The sequence below is a fragment of the Camelina sativa genome, chromosome 1 (genome assembly GCF_030686135.1).
Source record: "Camelina sativa cultivar CO46 ecotype springtype chromosome 1, ASM3068613v1".
Classification (NCBI taxonomy): domain Eukaryota; kingdom Viridiplantae; phylum Streptophyta; class Magnoliopsida; order Brassicales; family Brassicaceae; genus Camelina; species Camelina sativa.
In genome coordinates, this window is record NC_141880.1 from 1,950,877 (window position 1) to 1,965,153 (window position 14,277).

Here is a 14,277-nt window from a genome sequence, read left to right on the forward strand (position 1 = left end):
TCCCTTTGCTTTTCCTTCCAACACAAAACTTAAAAAAGTGTCCATACATGTATGCCAAGTTTCAAATGCATTCTCATCTCTTTTTTACTTAGGCCATAATTCTTTTAAAACGCAAACCTTTATTTTGTCCGTTTGTTTAAAGGAAAACACAACTATGAGAGAAGTTTGTTTTCATGAATTGAATCCCCTATAAAAAGCAAATGAGACAGAATAAAATGAGTCATAATTTTAAAATGTTCTTCAAAGGTACCACCAACTACTCTATCTCTCTTTATAGGATTAAATAAGTAAAAGATGTCGAACAAGTCCAACGAAAGGGACAAATATAAAATTCTGTTTCTTTCTTCTTTTTATAATAATCTTATAGAAATATCAAACTTTGGGAATTGGCTATATAGTCTTCGTTTTTTACTTTAAAGAGACCTCTATCTCTTTTAAAAAAGAAAGGTTGGTCTAGTTGATTAAAAGTGTATGTAGAAAGAGGTTCTCCATAACTTGGAATCTTTGTTTTTCTTCTCTTTTTGATTTCCTCATCATTGGTATCTTATTCGTGATAGCCTCATACGAAAAGTAATGGGATTTTGCTTTGCATTACACTTGCGTGTTTATGTATATTCTTATTCATAAATTATTTTCGGTTGCATCAATTATTTCCGTGTGATAACTGATAAGTTTCAATCTCGTGCTGTGTTTCTTGAAAACAAAATATAAACATTTGTCGTCGTCTTTTGTTGTAATCATTACTGCTTTTTATAAACACTAACTATCTTATATTCTTATGATTGTTAAGTAATCTATCAAATGTTTGAAAAAATACAATCGAATAAAGCTAATGTTGATTATCATCCTAAACATATAATAAGGATTTAACAATATTTTGTACTAAAAAACAATTAGAATCGGTTAAAGGAGCCAGCTGGGCTTTTTGGGGATAAACTTGGTAACGCGCAAACGCCGTCACCTTGGTGATCTGTGGCTTGGGTCCCACTTTTGTTCTTAACGGTTTCTTCTCACGTTACGCGCCGCCTCTCTCTTTCTCTCACGCCGTCGACATTATCCCCCGGAGAAAGAATAAACCGAAAGATTTTTTTTTTAAGTAATAAAAAGACAAACTAGCCGTTGCTCTCTCATTTAAAAACTTTGGAGTATGAGTAAAAAAGACCCTGTTACTCACTCATTCTTGTCAGGTTTATAAACAAAATATAAAAATTCATGTGATATAAGGATCGATCATCTAACGGTCTCCTAAGTTAAATCTATATACTCCTACACACAAAGCGTTATGAAACACGCATAAATTATCGTATATTTATATGTGAATAGTCATTAGTCAAAGTAATCTGATCTCATTTAGACATGTTTCTAGTTTCTATTTAAAAGAATTGTCAACGGAGAAAATAGTGCTTAGTGGTACCCATGAATGGAGTGTATAAATTAGTAGTAACAATGTTTGGGAGAGTGGTTTACATGTCTTTTACATTGGCTTTTCACCTACAAGACCAAGTTTGCATCTTTACCATATCTTTGCACAATAGAGGTTAACTAATAAAAAAAAACACAATCTGTCAATGAATAGTTTATTAATTACTAATAAACTATCATGTTTCTACTAATGAATAATGGCATGATATTTCACTTAAGGGCGACGAGAAAAATAAAAATAGTAACGGAAAGAGGAGAAAACGTGCGTTGACGTTAACGGAATGTTGGATGGATTTGGGATGTAGATAGAGATGCCGTCTCTGTCTTAACCAAAGTTCAGACAGACCATTCGGCCGATAGAGAGAGAAAGAGAGAAGGAATCAGACAAACCGGTCAACCAGCTGTTGCCTGTCAATGCCCTTGATTTCACCCTCTAATTACGTAAACGCCATTATGGGAGCCTAAACTCGTGGAACATTTACATGTTAGTGAAATCATTATTCTCCAATAACATATAAATTATACCGAAGATTTTGTCCATTTTAAAGCCATGGTAAAGATAAGACTAAGCTCTTAAATGTTGCAACAGGGATATAAAAATTTGCAACATAATAACCTAATTGTAATTTTAAAGTTTATTTGATTTGAAGCCGTCGTCTACAAGTCGTATGTCGTGGATGCACGAAAATAAAAACCCAAAAGGAATATTTCAAAGCTTAAACATTGTTATTTAAAATTAAACATCTAATAAGTCAATTTCATAATCAATCAGATAAACAAAATAAAAACGCGTACCTGTTCTTTTTTTCCTTTTCTTTAATGAAAGAATAATGGCAGTTTCGTTAATACTACAGATAAAGAAGCCCGTTTGAACAAATAGGTCAGGTTATAAGAAGCTACACACCAACGCTTAACCTTGTTGTCTTCAGCTGTGTACAGAGTCAAGAGAGAGAAAGAAAGGAGAAACACACAAATTTCAACCAAAAGAAAGAAATCGAAGAAGACTCTGATTCACGGAGAAGGTTTTGGTTTAGAGAGGAGAAAGATGAACACACGCGCGATCTACGCCGTCATAGCGATCCTCGCGATCGTAATCTCAGCCGTAGAATCTAGCGGCGACTTCGTAGATTCGCTAGATTTCGTAAGAACCGCCGCCGGAGGATCTTCTTCTTCTTCGTCGTCGTTATTCTCCGGAGGATGCAAAGGATCGATCGCAGAGTGCATAGCCGAGGAAGAAGAGATGGAGTTCGACTCGGACATCAGCAGGCGCATTTTAGCGCAGAAGAAGTACGTTAGCTACGGTGCGATGAGGAAGAACAGTGTGCCTTGCTCTCGACGCGGTGCTTCGTACTACAACTGCCAGCGTGGAGCTCAGGCGAATCCTTACCGCCGTGGATGCAGCGCCATCACTAGGTGCAGGCGTTGAAAACAAAAAAAAGGAAAGATGAGTTTTGAGTTTTTCACACTCCAACAATTCCTATTTTGCCCCCTTCTTTTGTGTTTATTTTTTTAATTATTTTTTTTTCTTTTCCGGGATATATGGGTTTGATTGATTTACACATTTGGAAACTATCATACTAGTAGTCTTTTGTTTTGAAAAACAAAAACAAAATTGCTTCTCTTGTTTTTTTTTTTACTTTTTTTTTGTTTTTTGTTCCATAAATATACATATATATAAATAAATAATTCGAATTTGCGTAAATTAAAAATAAGTTATTAGACCGAGAAGTGGGTGATTTTGAGATCTGTGCCTAGTTTTGTGTGTGTGTGTTGATTACCGTTAGTTTATTTTTTTTTTGAATCTGAGGCTTGACAATACATATATAGAGTAATACTATGTGGACCGTGTTGTTGTTAATTAGCACTTAATTAAGTAGTAGTAAAATGTTGTTAATTACATAGACAAGAAGATCAAGCAGAATTGAATTTACAACCTTTATTAGCTGTTGTGGTGGCATGTTGGCTTATAAGGTATAATGATGGGACCATCTCACAGGCTAACCACGCTCATTCTTCTTTTTTTAGAGTATTAATTTATCTTTCCTCGAAACTTCGTTTTGGTTTGTGTAAATTGTTCCAAAAAAACATCAACTATTTAATATTTGCTAGAAAAACATAAATTTTTTTTGTTGCCACAAAAATACGCAAACTATTTTTTAGTTGATAAAAAATACACGAACTATTATTTTTTCCAATTTCTTCTTTTCTCCGCTACGACCATTATCGACATTATGACAACGCTACTATTTTTGACAAAAATTCCAGAAAAAAAAACACAAACTATTTATTTTTTACCAGAAAAATACATGAACTTTTTTTCTTTACCTGACAAATACATAATTTTCTATTTCTTATTTTTTCATTAAAATGTTAGAGATCAATACTCATAATTTTCTCTGCTCTTTTGAACTTCAATGAAGTTTACACTACTATTTAGGATAACTAAATTCAAGAACAAAAACACACAATTAGATTACCCGACTCTAAGTTTCTCAATTAGTGTTGTTTTTGGATTTATACCGACTTTACATATTTTGAAACTTCATCAACACTTAAACTCTAAAATTTCATGAGATCTCCACCTTTGTAGACCTTTGTATACCTTTCATACTCCATCTGCGTCTAAGATATGGTTAACAAATACTTGATCATTTTTGTTGACACCTACTTCATTTGTGTCTGAGATATGATGATTTTCAGTAGATGAAGATGAGGAATGACTTTCATTTGATTTACAAAGGTGGAGATCTCATGAAATTTTAAAGTTTAAGTGTTGATTAATCTAATTGTGTATTTTTGTTCTTGAATTTAGTTATCCTAAATAGTAGTGTAAACTTCATGCTTGTATGAAGTTCAAAAGAGCAGATAAAATTATTAGTTTTGATCTCTAACATTGTTAATGAAAAAAATAAGAAATGGAAATTATGTATTTTTCAGGCAAAGAAAAAAAGTTCATGTATTTTTCTGGCAAAAAATAAATAATTTGTGTTTTTTTTCTGGAATTTTTGTCAAAAATAGTAACGTCGTCATAATGCCGTTAACAGTCGTAACGGAGAAAAAAAGAAATTGGAAAAAGATAATAGTTCGTGTATTTTTTATCAACTAAAAAATAGTTTGCGTATTTTTCTGGCAACGAAAAAAGTTTATGTTTTTTTCTGGCAAATATTAAACAGTTGGTGTTTTTTTTGGGAATTTTCCCAATTATTATGATGAATATTTTCATACAATTGTTTGTCGTTTGGATATTTATAGAGACATTAATAGACGAATCAGTAAACCACGTTAATAACGAATGATAGACCATAATGAAAATGTGACAGACAAGAAGGATAAGTTGGGAGTAATAATATTCTGTAAAAACAAAAATTGCATGACTTCATGTAAAAATTGTTTTTAAGGAATTGTACTTTACATATGGGTAGTCTTTTAGTATGTGTGAATGAATTAGGAGGACTCTTGTAAAATTTTTGCTCAGTACCTACAAATGATGTGAGGACTATCTTATTTCCATAGGATAGATGCGGACAAACAGTATAATTCAGAATTGCGCAATATAAACCATTCGGGGTTGTAACTATTACTATACTTGAATCTGCAAATTCCCATTTACCCTACACCAAGTTTGGCATACAAGTATCAAGTGCTGAAATTGAAATCTATAGCATAGTCATTCATAAGATGTTTGAGTAATTTCATCGATAGTGTTGTTGGGGAATATAGCTTTGCTTGAAGTTGAGATGATTCATGTTTTTAGTCTCTTCTCCATTTCGGCATTTCCTTGCATTGCCGATGTAATTATTAAATTGTAACAACCACTACTAACATGCGTGTACCGTTTGGTTGGACGTTTTTATTGGGCCTTTTCTCGAAATATGGGCTTCCTTAATTATTAGTTGGACCTTTGGGTTCATGCGACGTGCCAAAACCCCTTATACTTTATTTCTTGTTCTATCATATTTACAAACCAAAGTTTCACGGAGAACAGCAAATTCCATGTAAAACTAAAGTCTAAACATGAAGAATATGGCTTGGACTGGTTAGTTAGTTATTCTAGAGAATGGAGATAGACAAGTTGAGATTATAAACAAGAAATCGATTTCTATTTTCTGTTCTAAAAGATATTTAGTTCAGAATTATCTTCTATAGACAGCTCGCGTGATGTTAGGGCCAATCTAATTGAGAGATACAAGAAAGTGCTATTTTGCGGAGAGAACCACAGGATGTCAGAAGAAACTCAACATCGCAATTTTTTCTGAGTGTAGTTGGCCAAATCACGGGATGTTGTCATAAATGATCACGTGACTTAAGTATTTTTTGTTGTTGTTGTTGTTGTTGTTGGTATTATTAACGTAATACTACAATGTAGTGGGCTTTTAAACATTTTTGTGTTGTAGGGTCGATAATACATGAAAAGATCTCCTTTTCACTATGGTTTAGGTACTTGTCTAATTCTAAAGTACGAATCTTTCAAGAAGAACACATCAGTTGTTACAAAAGGTTGGCCGTTTGTTGTTTCTTTTTTGGTTTGGTAGATAGATTCGTACGCTTCGTTATAAAATAAATAACTTATTTTATTGTTTCCTTTTTCTTAGCAACATGCGTTTACTTAACCCACAAGTCGTCAACGGCCCACTGAATATGAATCGTTAACGAAAAAATAAAAACACGCTCCTAACCGACCCAATTAGATCACACGCTTACACGCGTAGTCTTACACGTGCGAAACTCCTTTACTATAAAACGAATCTAGGGTACGACAATTTCTCATCACCATTGCTTTGTTTTGTTCGTCAATATCAAAAAAGTCAATTTTAAAAAACTTCTTCAAGAAATCTCCAATCGAAAACTCCTTTTCTCGATAAGCATCCATGGCTGCTCAAACGGATCTCAATCAACCTAAACTCGATATGGTAATTTCGTTATTCTGAAACCCTATCAATCGATTTTAAGATATATCTCTCTCGTTTATCTTCGATTTACATCTCAAATCTTGGATTTTTTTCGTTTCTGTGATTGGAATTTTGGATTTAATTTGTAATTTTTGCTTAACATGCATTTGGGTATTGTACAGATCGTAGTAAATGTTTTTTTAATTTATTTAGAAGATTAGAATAAAAAAGAAAGAAGTTTTGTGGGCTAATTGCATGTTTTTAAATTTCTTGAATTTTTGTACAGACAAAGGAAGAGAAAGAGAGGTTGAAGTACTTGCAGTTCGTGCAAGCTGCTGCTGTTGAAGCTCTGCTTGGTTTTGCTCTTATTTATGCAAAGGCCAAGGACAAGTCTGGTCCTTTGAAACCTGGTGTTGAATCTGTTGAAGGTGCTGTCAAGACTGTTGTTGGTCCTGTCTACGAGAAGTACCAAGACGTCCCTGTCGAGGTCCTTAAATACATGGACCAGAAGGTATAATCTGAACATCTCCCTATACTTATTTTGATACAATTAGAGATACAGTAAAAGCTTGTGTGGTTTATTCTCTTTGTCTTGTATTGAACCATCTTGGTGATTTGCAGGTTGGCATGTCTGTGACTGAGCTTGATCGCCGTGTCCCACCAGTTGTCAAACAGGTGTCTGCTCAGGCTATCTCAGCTGCTCAGATAGCACCCATTGTGGCCCGTGCGTTGGCAACTGAGCTTCGACGTGCTGGTGTTGTTGAAACCGCTTCTGGTATGGCTAAATCCGTCTACACCAAGTACGAGCCTGCCGCTAAGGAGTTGTATGCAAACTACGAGCCGAAAGCAGAGCAATGTGCCGTTTCAGCTTGGAAGAGGTTGAACCAGCTTCCTCTGTTCCCAAGGCTTGCTCAAGTTGCTGTACCAACTGCTGCTTTCTGCTCTGAGAAGTACAATGATACTATCGTTAAGGCTGCAGAGAAAGGGTACAGGGTCACATCGTACATGCCATTGGTTCCAACTGAGAGGATCTCTAAAATCTTCTCAGAGGAGAAAGCTGTGGCCGAGCCTTTGGAGTTCCATCCACTTGATTGATTTCGGTGTTTGGTAGTGTGTTCTTTTGTTTTGTTTTGGTGGGATTACAGTGAATCGGATCCTTGTTAGCGACTGGTCCCTGGTTCTGTTTCTTTTGTTTCTTCGTTCTTTTAAACTTTCGTTGTTTCGTTTAATAATCTAAAAGTTGTGTAATCTAAGTTGGGATTATTGATTGTATAAAAGCTTTCTTGTTTGAGGTATAATAACTTCCGACCAAAAACAAAAACAAAAAAAAAACAATTTGGATGGACGAGTTCATTGGACAAAGCTGACATTTAGTTTTCTTCGGTTGTGCTATGTAACAAGAGTCCAATCGGATTCCTTTTTCTTTTGATGATCAAAGTTGCAAATAGAGTAATAGACGCAAAGGAGCTACTCAACCTACTAATGTTATGAAGTCCTGTAAGTTGAATGGTGATGTTCTCTGAGTTGAAGAGAGAAACGAGAGCTTCGCAATCAGGAAAACATTCAGATGACTGTTGCATTGAGTTGCAGTATTTTGGATCAATGTAATCTTGTTAGTATCCTGTATATAGACCATCTCGTTCCACAGTTCTCGGTCTCTCTAAACTCGCTAAGCTGTTTTTTGGAGAAAGAAATGATCTTCAGAATCACTTTTAGTTTATCTCTTTCCAAAAAGTTCCAGAACAGCAAAGAGATGAATGTACCACCACTGCATTTAGGGTGAACAGAACTGGAGCTAGATCCCATCCGAGACTTGCCTAGGAGAAAAACATGAAGTTCATCTTTTGAGAGGGGACACAACATTCAAACCTGCAAAATTTAACTAAAGAAAGAAGGTTAAAAAAAATGGTGGTTACTGCTGAAAGATCGAGCCAGCGAGCCTTAGTGGATCTGGATAGCGCCGAATCGTAATCCGTCCACTTCTGCAAGCGGGAAGTATTCGCTGCTCTGTGAATACCAGCCTGACGCATTACCCTCCGACTTTAGAGAGACCAAGTGAGCCAAGCCTTCGCTCGACCCACACAGCCTACTCACAGCTTGGACTGGGCAGCTCAGAAACATGCCAACACCAGACCCGACTCGTGAACCGAACCAGTGTTCCACCATCTTATTATTCGTCCCCACTCGGGTTACAAGCTCTCGTTACTTAGCTCGACGTTGAATATGTGGTCTCGTTTGATATTACCTAGCTCGACGTTGAACATGTGGTTTCGTTTGATATATAAACAAACACAAAAGGTGTAAGAGTGACCGATGTGGGATAAAAAGACTTCAATTAGTTTTGATTCATTAATTATATTATTCTATTTGGGCCAAAGCCTTATTGTGAGGTCTATAATAGACTATTGAAAAGCCCGATAGCGAGAATGTGGCTGGAAGAAGAAAACGTAACTATAAAATCAATCACTACTATACTAACACGTTGAAAAGGAAATTGCTAAAAAAAATGGAAATTGATGACATTAGATAAGAATATTTTACTGTTACCATTATAACAGCGGTCAGACATGAAGATTTGGTTTTTTTTTTTTATTTACCGGATATTGGTAGCCTAGGCCCATGTCGGCGCTGATCCACCATATCTGTTTCTAAAACTTGATCCAATTGCTACCGTGCGCACAACTCACCGCCGTCCACGTTAGCACTCCAAACCCTTTCGCACGTAAACCTCTCTCTCTATCTGCCTGTCTCTGTCGGTCACTCCTCACCTCTCTCTCTCTCTCTCTCTCTCTCACTCGCCGGGAAAATTTTTATTCAATAGTTTCATTCGTCCGGTTACCTAATTGAATCTTCCGTTTGCTCAAGTCAAACCTTTTATAAGAGATCACGATTTCAGAATGGGAATTCAATTCGTTGACAAGGCAGATCTATGGAAGAGTGCTCTGTTGTTGAATCTTAAGCTCCGTGATCGATTTCGCATCGCCGTAGACGATCACCGTGGTCGATCGGCTGTTTTGTCCCCGGATGGTTACTTCTCTTCCACTATCCACCGCTGGCTGACTCGATTCCGGAACTTTCGCCGTGAATCTCTCCCTTCTCCTCCCGCTTTTTATCGCCGACGAGGTTTTTAAATCATCTCTACCTCTTTATTGGATCTCTGTTATTTGGTTCTGTGAATTTGTCTACGTTTATCTTGTTGGATTCTGGGTGACTCTTTTGTAATTGCAGTTTCTAAAGATTTAACGGCAGAAGAAGAGTCAGCTCTATTCCGGATGCTTCAAGCTGTGGCTATTCCCCTCATTGGAAATGCTTGTCATGTTTTCATGAATGGTTTCAACCGTGTTCAGGTTTGAACATCTTAGATTTAGTGATTCCTTAAAGTTTCATTCTTATCTTCTGTCGTGTTCTTAGATTAGTGTCTTTTTAGGTGTATGGATTAGAGAAATTCCATGATGCTTTACTCAACAGACCAAAGAACAAGCCTCTTGTAACGGTACGAGTTAACTTATGTTCTGGTATGTTGTTAGAGAAACCTGCTTGTATTCTGACACCGATGAGTTTCCAAAATCATCTTCAGGTTAGCAATCATGTTGCATCTGTGGATGATCCATTTGTCATTGCTTCGCTACTTCCACCTAAACTTCTACTTGATGCCCGTAATTTGAGGTGGACGCTTTGTGCTACGGATAGATGTTTTAAAAACCCTGTAACTTCAGCTTTCTTTCGATCTGTCAAAGTTTTACCAGTTTCTCGTGGTGAAGGAATTTATCAGCAGGTAAACATATGCTTTTCTTGATTTTTACTTGCTGTTTTATCTAAATTCAAATTTACTGATGGAAACAAGTGTGATATGTTCTGCAGGGAATGGACATTGCGATTTCTAAACTAAACAATGGAGGGTGGGTTCACATCTTTCCAGAAGGCAGTCGCTCTCGGGATGGTGGAAAGACTATGGGCTCAGCGAAGAGGGGTATCGGAAGGTGTTTCTTATGTGCTTTGTATTTAGTTCCCTTATATGATGTGTGTCTTATCATTTTATTCTATAACAACGAGCTAAACATCGAATATACTTCCTTTTAGGTTGATTTTGGATGCAGATACTCTCCCCATGGTTGTTCCATTTGTGCATACTGGTATGCAAGATATAATGCCAGTTGGAGCCAGTGTTCCTCGGATTGGCAAGACAGTGAGTATTTCTAAGTCTCCAAAAGAAAATAGTCTCCTTGTTTGTGGGCTTCGATCTCTTAATAGTTTGATGCATAACTATCTCTGCTCGTCCGAAATTAGAAAATCAATAACAAACCATAACTTTCAGGGTAGTTGCCTCGATCTAGATTGGCAAGCCTTATATACAGACCCCTCATAACTTTCTTTTATTGATCTTGATTTGAGTGATATCTAAATATAATTAGTGCTTTAAGAAAGAATGGATCTGTAAATAATTGGGGGTTTCATATTTTGAGTATTTGCAAATGTAATGTCCATGAAGGGGTATAGAGTTCAAATGCAAGACAGTATGTAGTGCTACCAATCTGTCATTAGGTTATTACATTGCTTAATGTATTTGCAATCTTTATTATAAGTTAGGAACCTTAAACATTTTGCAGGTGACAGTGATCATTGGAGACCCTATTCACTTTAATGATATTCTCGGCACTGAAGGAGCCAAACACGTCTCGAGGAAACACTTGTATGATGCAGTCTCTTCCAGGATAGGACAAAGACTGTACGATTTAAAAGCACAAGTCGATAGAGTATCTCTAGAACAACAATCTATGATGTCACACGACGCCAAAACATCCTCTGAACGTGCTGCGGAGATCTTACATAGAGTCGATTGGGATTCGTTTGGGATGGGAGCACAGTTTTCAGAAGAATCATCAGCCAGCAGTAATAAACAGACTGCCCAAACCGATGATGGCAATGTCAGATATCCGAAAAGGGGAGCCTCATCTGAAGGAGGAGCGATCAGCTTGAAGATTAAGAAGTTCATGGACTCAACTGAGATGATGGGTTTCGCGGCTAGAGGTTTGTTTATGAACGAGTACAAGAGTTGGGGTGAATCTCCCAAAATCGGGCCTTTAAAGACATGGAAAGAGTATTTGGATGTGAATCTTATGAACCGTGGTGGACTACGACAAGATACACACACTTGCTAGTTAAAAACTCTTGTTAGGAATTTTAATTTAGATATTTTGCTTCAATAAAATCCCAGTTTTGCGAACCTTCCGATCATGAAAAAAAGACTGCACATAATATAAATTGATCAAGGATGGGATATATAACTTGGTGTAAAAACGACGCCGCTTCTTAGTAAGAATGACAACGTGGCACAGTCTAATTACAAGCAAACGACGCCGTTGGGGTTCATCATTATAAAACGAACGGTCGTGATTTAATCTCGGTTTCACGGATAAAAGTGTAGTCAGGTGCAATGACCAATGTAACCTCCAGATAATCGACGGCGGCAACTTCTCTTTTCTCGCTCCGGCTACTCCTAGAGAAAAGAAGATAGAGAAAGCTATGGCGGATGAAGAAGACGAGTTACCGGAGGAGACGGAACTAAGTTACGAACAGAAGAAGGAAATCGCAAAGTGGTTTCTCCTCAACGCTCCCGCTGGAGAAATCAATTACGTTGCCAAAGGTACTCATAGATACATATATTTACGTTTGGTGTTATCTTATTGTGTTCTGATGTGGCTCTGTTTTGTGGAATGCGGAATCGTATCTTCTCCCTCTTTAATTTCTATTTTGAGGATCAATGTGGCGTGATTTGACATATTCGTTTCAATTTCTGGGATTTTTTTTTTGGGATTTCCGACAGATTTAAAGGCGGTATTGAGCGATGAGGAAGTCTATAACGAAGCAGCCATGGAGGCATTCCCAGTGTACAACAAATCTCATATGATTTGTCTTGAAATGCCCAGTAGGGCTGGTGATGTGAGTTAACTAACGAAATTTATCTTTAAGAGTCTCTTAGTATTCTTAGCTAATTGGATCAGGTTCGAAAACATGTTGTTGAATTCTGTAACGTTATTATTGAATTGTGATCTCAGTTCTCTCTGTGTAAATATGACTGATGAACAAATACCTTTTGGATCACTAAGATAATTCAACTAGAGTTTGGTGATATGTGCCTCTCTTTTATGTCTCTATTACTGCAAGATTTAGGTAAAACTGTTTTGTTGCGTCTCAGGTGATAGTTTCATCTTACAGTGAGATTACTGAAAATGAGTTCCTTGATCCAAGAACTGCCCAGGTTGCCATAGTTGATCATGTTAAACAGGTACATTCTTTTTTATTGTATTGTAGTTGCTCTTCATCATGGTGTGTCATGATCTGTGAATCCAATTCAATCTTACATCTCCTGTCTATGACCAGATTTGTACAAAGGTACGGCCTGCTCATGATGAAGAACTTCCGTCTTTGTATATTGAGGAGTACAGGTATGGTTTTTACACTCAGCTGTAGGATTTAGGATTAGGTTCATGCATCACACCATTCACTTCGTAATGCTCATATACTCATAGCCTCAATTCTAATGGCAACAAAGGCAAACATTAGAAAAGCACTATCAGAAGTTTAGGAATAAAGGGTAATGAACCTGGACTGATCTGCACTTTTTTTGTCTTACCGCTGAAAAGGTTGTTTTTGCTCGTTACAGATATGCTCTTGATGCTGAAATCCAGAGATATGTTAGTGAATCTTATCCGAAAGGTATCTCTGCAGTTAATTGTGTGAAGGGGAAAGATACAGAAGGTCTAGGGTCCGACTTTGAGTTTGTTGTTATAATTACTGCCATGAGACTAAGTCCCCAGAACTTCTGGTGAGTACAAAAATGACCTCCTTCTACTTATTCTCCATAGAAATATTGTGCGACTAAATCCAGGGTGTTTGCAGTAATGGAAGTTGGAGATCTGTATGGAACATTGATTTCCAGGATGAATCACAGGTGCTTGACATAAAAGGGAAACTGCAGGTAACATTCTCGACTTCGTTTTCTCTGTAAGTTGGCTTTGACGTTATTCAAAGCCAATGGAAGTTCAGTGAGCTTGTTCTAAGTATTTCTCCTTTCCATTCCTTCAGGTAGGAGCTCATTATTTTGAAGAGGGAAATGTGGAATTAGATGCAAAAAAAGATTTCCAAGATTCAACAATATTTCAGGTACTTCACATCACATCCAATATCCACATACTTGACCAATGCATTTTATCTGCGAGATCGCGTACAATAATCTTACTAGAAGTCTGGCCAGGCTAGCATTAAATATACACCAAGAGAACAAATATGTGTAGGCTCTGATATAATCTTATCGTTGATTTCTTCGTCCATTTACAGTCTGCAGATGACTGCGCGATAGCGATAGCCAATATTATCAGGCACCATGAAACAGAGTACCTTGCAGCTCTAGAGGTTACCAAATAGCAACTCATTATTTATCTCGTTCTTTGCCATTTCCTGTGTTGTTAATCTTGTTGTATCTGACCCAATGATTAGGTAGCTTATTCTAAATTACCGGATAACACTTTCAAGGTAATCGTCTCTTCCAAAAAACAATTTCAGTGGCTGCAACGATGGGAGCCTCTATGTACAGTATTGACAAATTATCTGAGATGATTATGGAACTTTGCAGGATTTGAGGAGGAAACTTCCGGTGACACGAACTTTGTTCCCATGGCAGAACACTTTACAGTTTAGCCTAACAAGAGAGGTCGAGAAAGAGCTTGGACTTGGCAAGTGACTTATTATAAACTCGCACCTTCCAGTTCTTTATTTGGTTGTCAAGGTTCTGTGTGATTTCCATTATGTAAGTGAAGGGAAAAGTATCAGTGATATTAGTTCTGTTGTGTCTTGTCTTTATCTTCTTGGTTTTTTGGAGTAATGTACAAACCGCATGCAAGTGTTGGAAGAATCTAGCATCATATCGATATTTCATCAGGGTTTGAGAAAAAAAAACATGAAAAAA

General features: G+C 36.9%; 4 protein-coding genes and 1 non-coding gene across 5 annotated transcripts; 4 read left to right on the plus strand and 1 right to left on the minus strand.

Annotated features, from left to right (window-relative positions):
- Window positions 1-2,201: 2,201 nt before the first annotated feature.
- Window positions 2,202-3,131, plus strand: LOC104712709 (protein RALF-like 22). The gene has a single exon (XM_010429702.3). It carries the CDS (start codon window positions 2,468-2,470, stop codon window positions 2,846-2,848), a length of 381 nt encoding a protein of 126 aa, XP_010428004.1. The 5' UTR covers window positions 2,202-2,467; the 3' UTR covers window positions 2,849-3,131.
- A 2,925-nt stretch (window positions 3,132-6,056) lies between these two features.
- Window positions 6,057-7,720, plus strand: LOC104712806 (REF/SRPP-like protein At3g05500). Its single transcript, XM_010429815.2, has 3 exons — window positions 6,057-6,332; window positions 6,598-6,822; window positions 6,933-7,720. The coding sequence occupies exons 1-3, from the start codon at window positions 6,291-6,293 to the stop codon at window positions 7,404-7,406; spliced, it is 741 nt and encodes a 246-aa protein (XP_010428117.2). The 5' UTR covers window positions 6,057-6,290; the 3' UTR covers window positions 7,407-7,720.
- Window positions 7,721-8,212: 492 nt separating this feature from the next.
- LOC147949463 (signal recognition particle RNA) lies at window positions 8,213-8,527 on the minus strand. The gene has a single exon (XR_015565443.1).
- Window positions 8,528-8,795: 268 nt separating this feature from the next.
- On the plus strand, window positions 8,796-11,535 carry LOC104712898 (uncharacterized). The gene is made up of 7 exons (XM_010429923.3): window positions 8,796-9,434; window positions 9,540-9,658; window positions 9,739-9,804; window positions 9,889-10,086; window positions 10,173-10,291; window positions 10,392-10,497; window positions 10,919-11,535. Exons 1-7 carry the CDS (start codon window positions 9,209-9,211, stop codon window positions 11,468-11,470), a joined length of 1,386 nt encoding a protein of 461 aa, XP_010428225.1. The 5' UTR covers window positions 8,796-9,208; the 3' UTR covers window positions 11,471-11,535.
- A 10-nt stretch (window positions 11,536-11,545) lies between these two features.
- On the plus strand, window positions 11,546-14,241 carry LOC104712982 (F-actin-capping protein subunit alpha). The gene is made up of 10 exons (XM_010430038.2): window positions 11,546-11,955; window positions 12,136-12,251; window positions 12,508-12,597; window positions 12,693-12,757; window positions 12,976-13,137; window positions 13,212-13,290; window positions 13,398-13,475; window positions 13,650-13,724; window positions 13,809-13,844; window positions 13,945-14,241. Exons 1-10 carry the CDS (start codon window positions 11,835-11,837, stop codon window positions 14,050-14,052), a joined length of 930 nt encoding a protein of 309 aa, XP_010428340.1. The 5' UTR covers window positions 11,546-11,834; the 3' UTR covers window positions 14,053-14,241.
- The last annotated feature ends 36 nt before the right edge of the window (window positions 14,242-14,277 follow it).

What these genes read in the sequence shown, in the direction of transcription:
- LOC104712709 (XM_010429702.3), top strand. Translation starts at nt 2,468, where the DNA reads ATGAACACACGCGCGATCTACGCCGTCATAGCGATCCTCGCGATCGTA.
- LOC104712806 (XM_010429815.2), top strand. Translation starts at nt 6,291, where the DNA reads ATGGCTGCTCAAACGGATCTCAATCAACCTAAACTCGATATG. An exon ending in ATCAACCTAAACTCGATATG is followed by an intron (nt 6,333 to 6,597) that starts GTAATTTCGTTA and finishes ATTTTTGTACAG; the next exon opens with ACAAAGGAAGAGAAAGAGAG. An exon ending in TTAAATACATGGACCAGAAG is followed by an intron (nt 6,823 to 6,932) that starts GTATAATCTGAA and finishes GGTGATTTGCAG; the next exon opens with GTTGGCATGTCTGTGACTGA.
- LOC104712898 (XM_010429923.3), top strand. Translation starts at nt 9,209, where the DNA reads ATGGGAATTCAATTCGTTGACAAGGCAGATCTATGGAAGAGTGCTCTG. An exon ending in AGAACAAGCCTCTTGTAACG is followed by an intron (nt 9,805 to 9,888) that starts GTACGAGTTAAC and finishes AATCATCTTCAG; the next exon opens with GTTAGCAATCATGTTGCATC. An exon ending in GCGAAGAGGGGTATCGGAAG is followed by an intron (nt 10,292 to 10,391) that starts GTGTTTCTTATG and finishes ACTTCCTTTTAG; the next exon opens with GTTGATTTTGGATGCAGATA.
- LOC104712982 (XM_010430038.2), top strand. Translation starts at nt 11,835, where the DNA reads ATGGCGGATGAAGAAGACGAGTTACCGGAGGAGACGGAACTAAGTTAC. An exon ending in TAGTTGATCATGTTAAACAG is followed by an intron (nt 12,598 to 12,692) that starts GTACATTCTTTT and finishes GTCTATGACCAG; the next exon opens with ATTTGTACAAAGGTACGGCC. An exon ending in CTAAGTCCCCAGAACTTCTG is followed by an intron (nt 13,138 to 13,211) that starts GTGAGTACAAAA and finishes GGGTGTTTGCAG; the next exon opens with TAATGGAAGTTGGAGATCTG.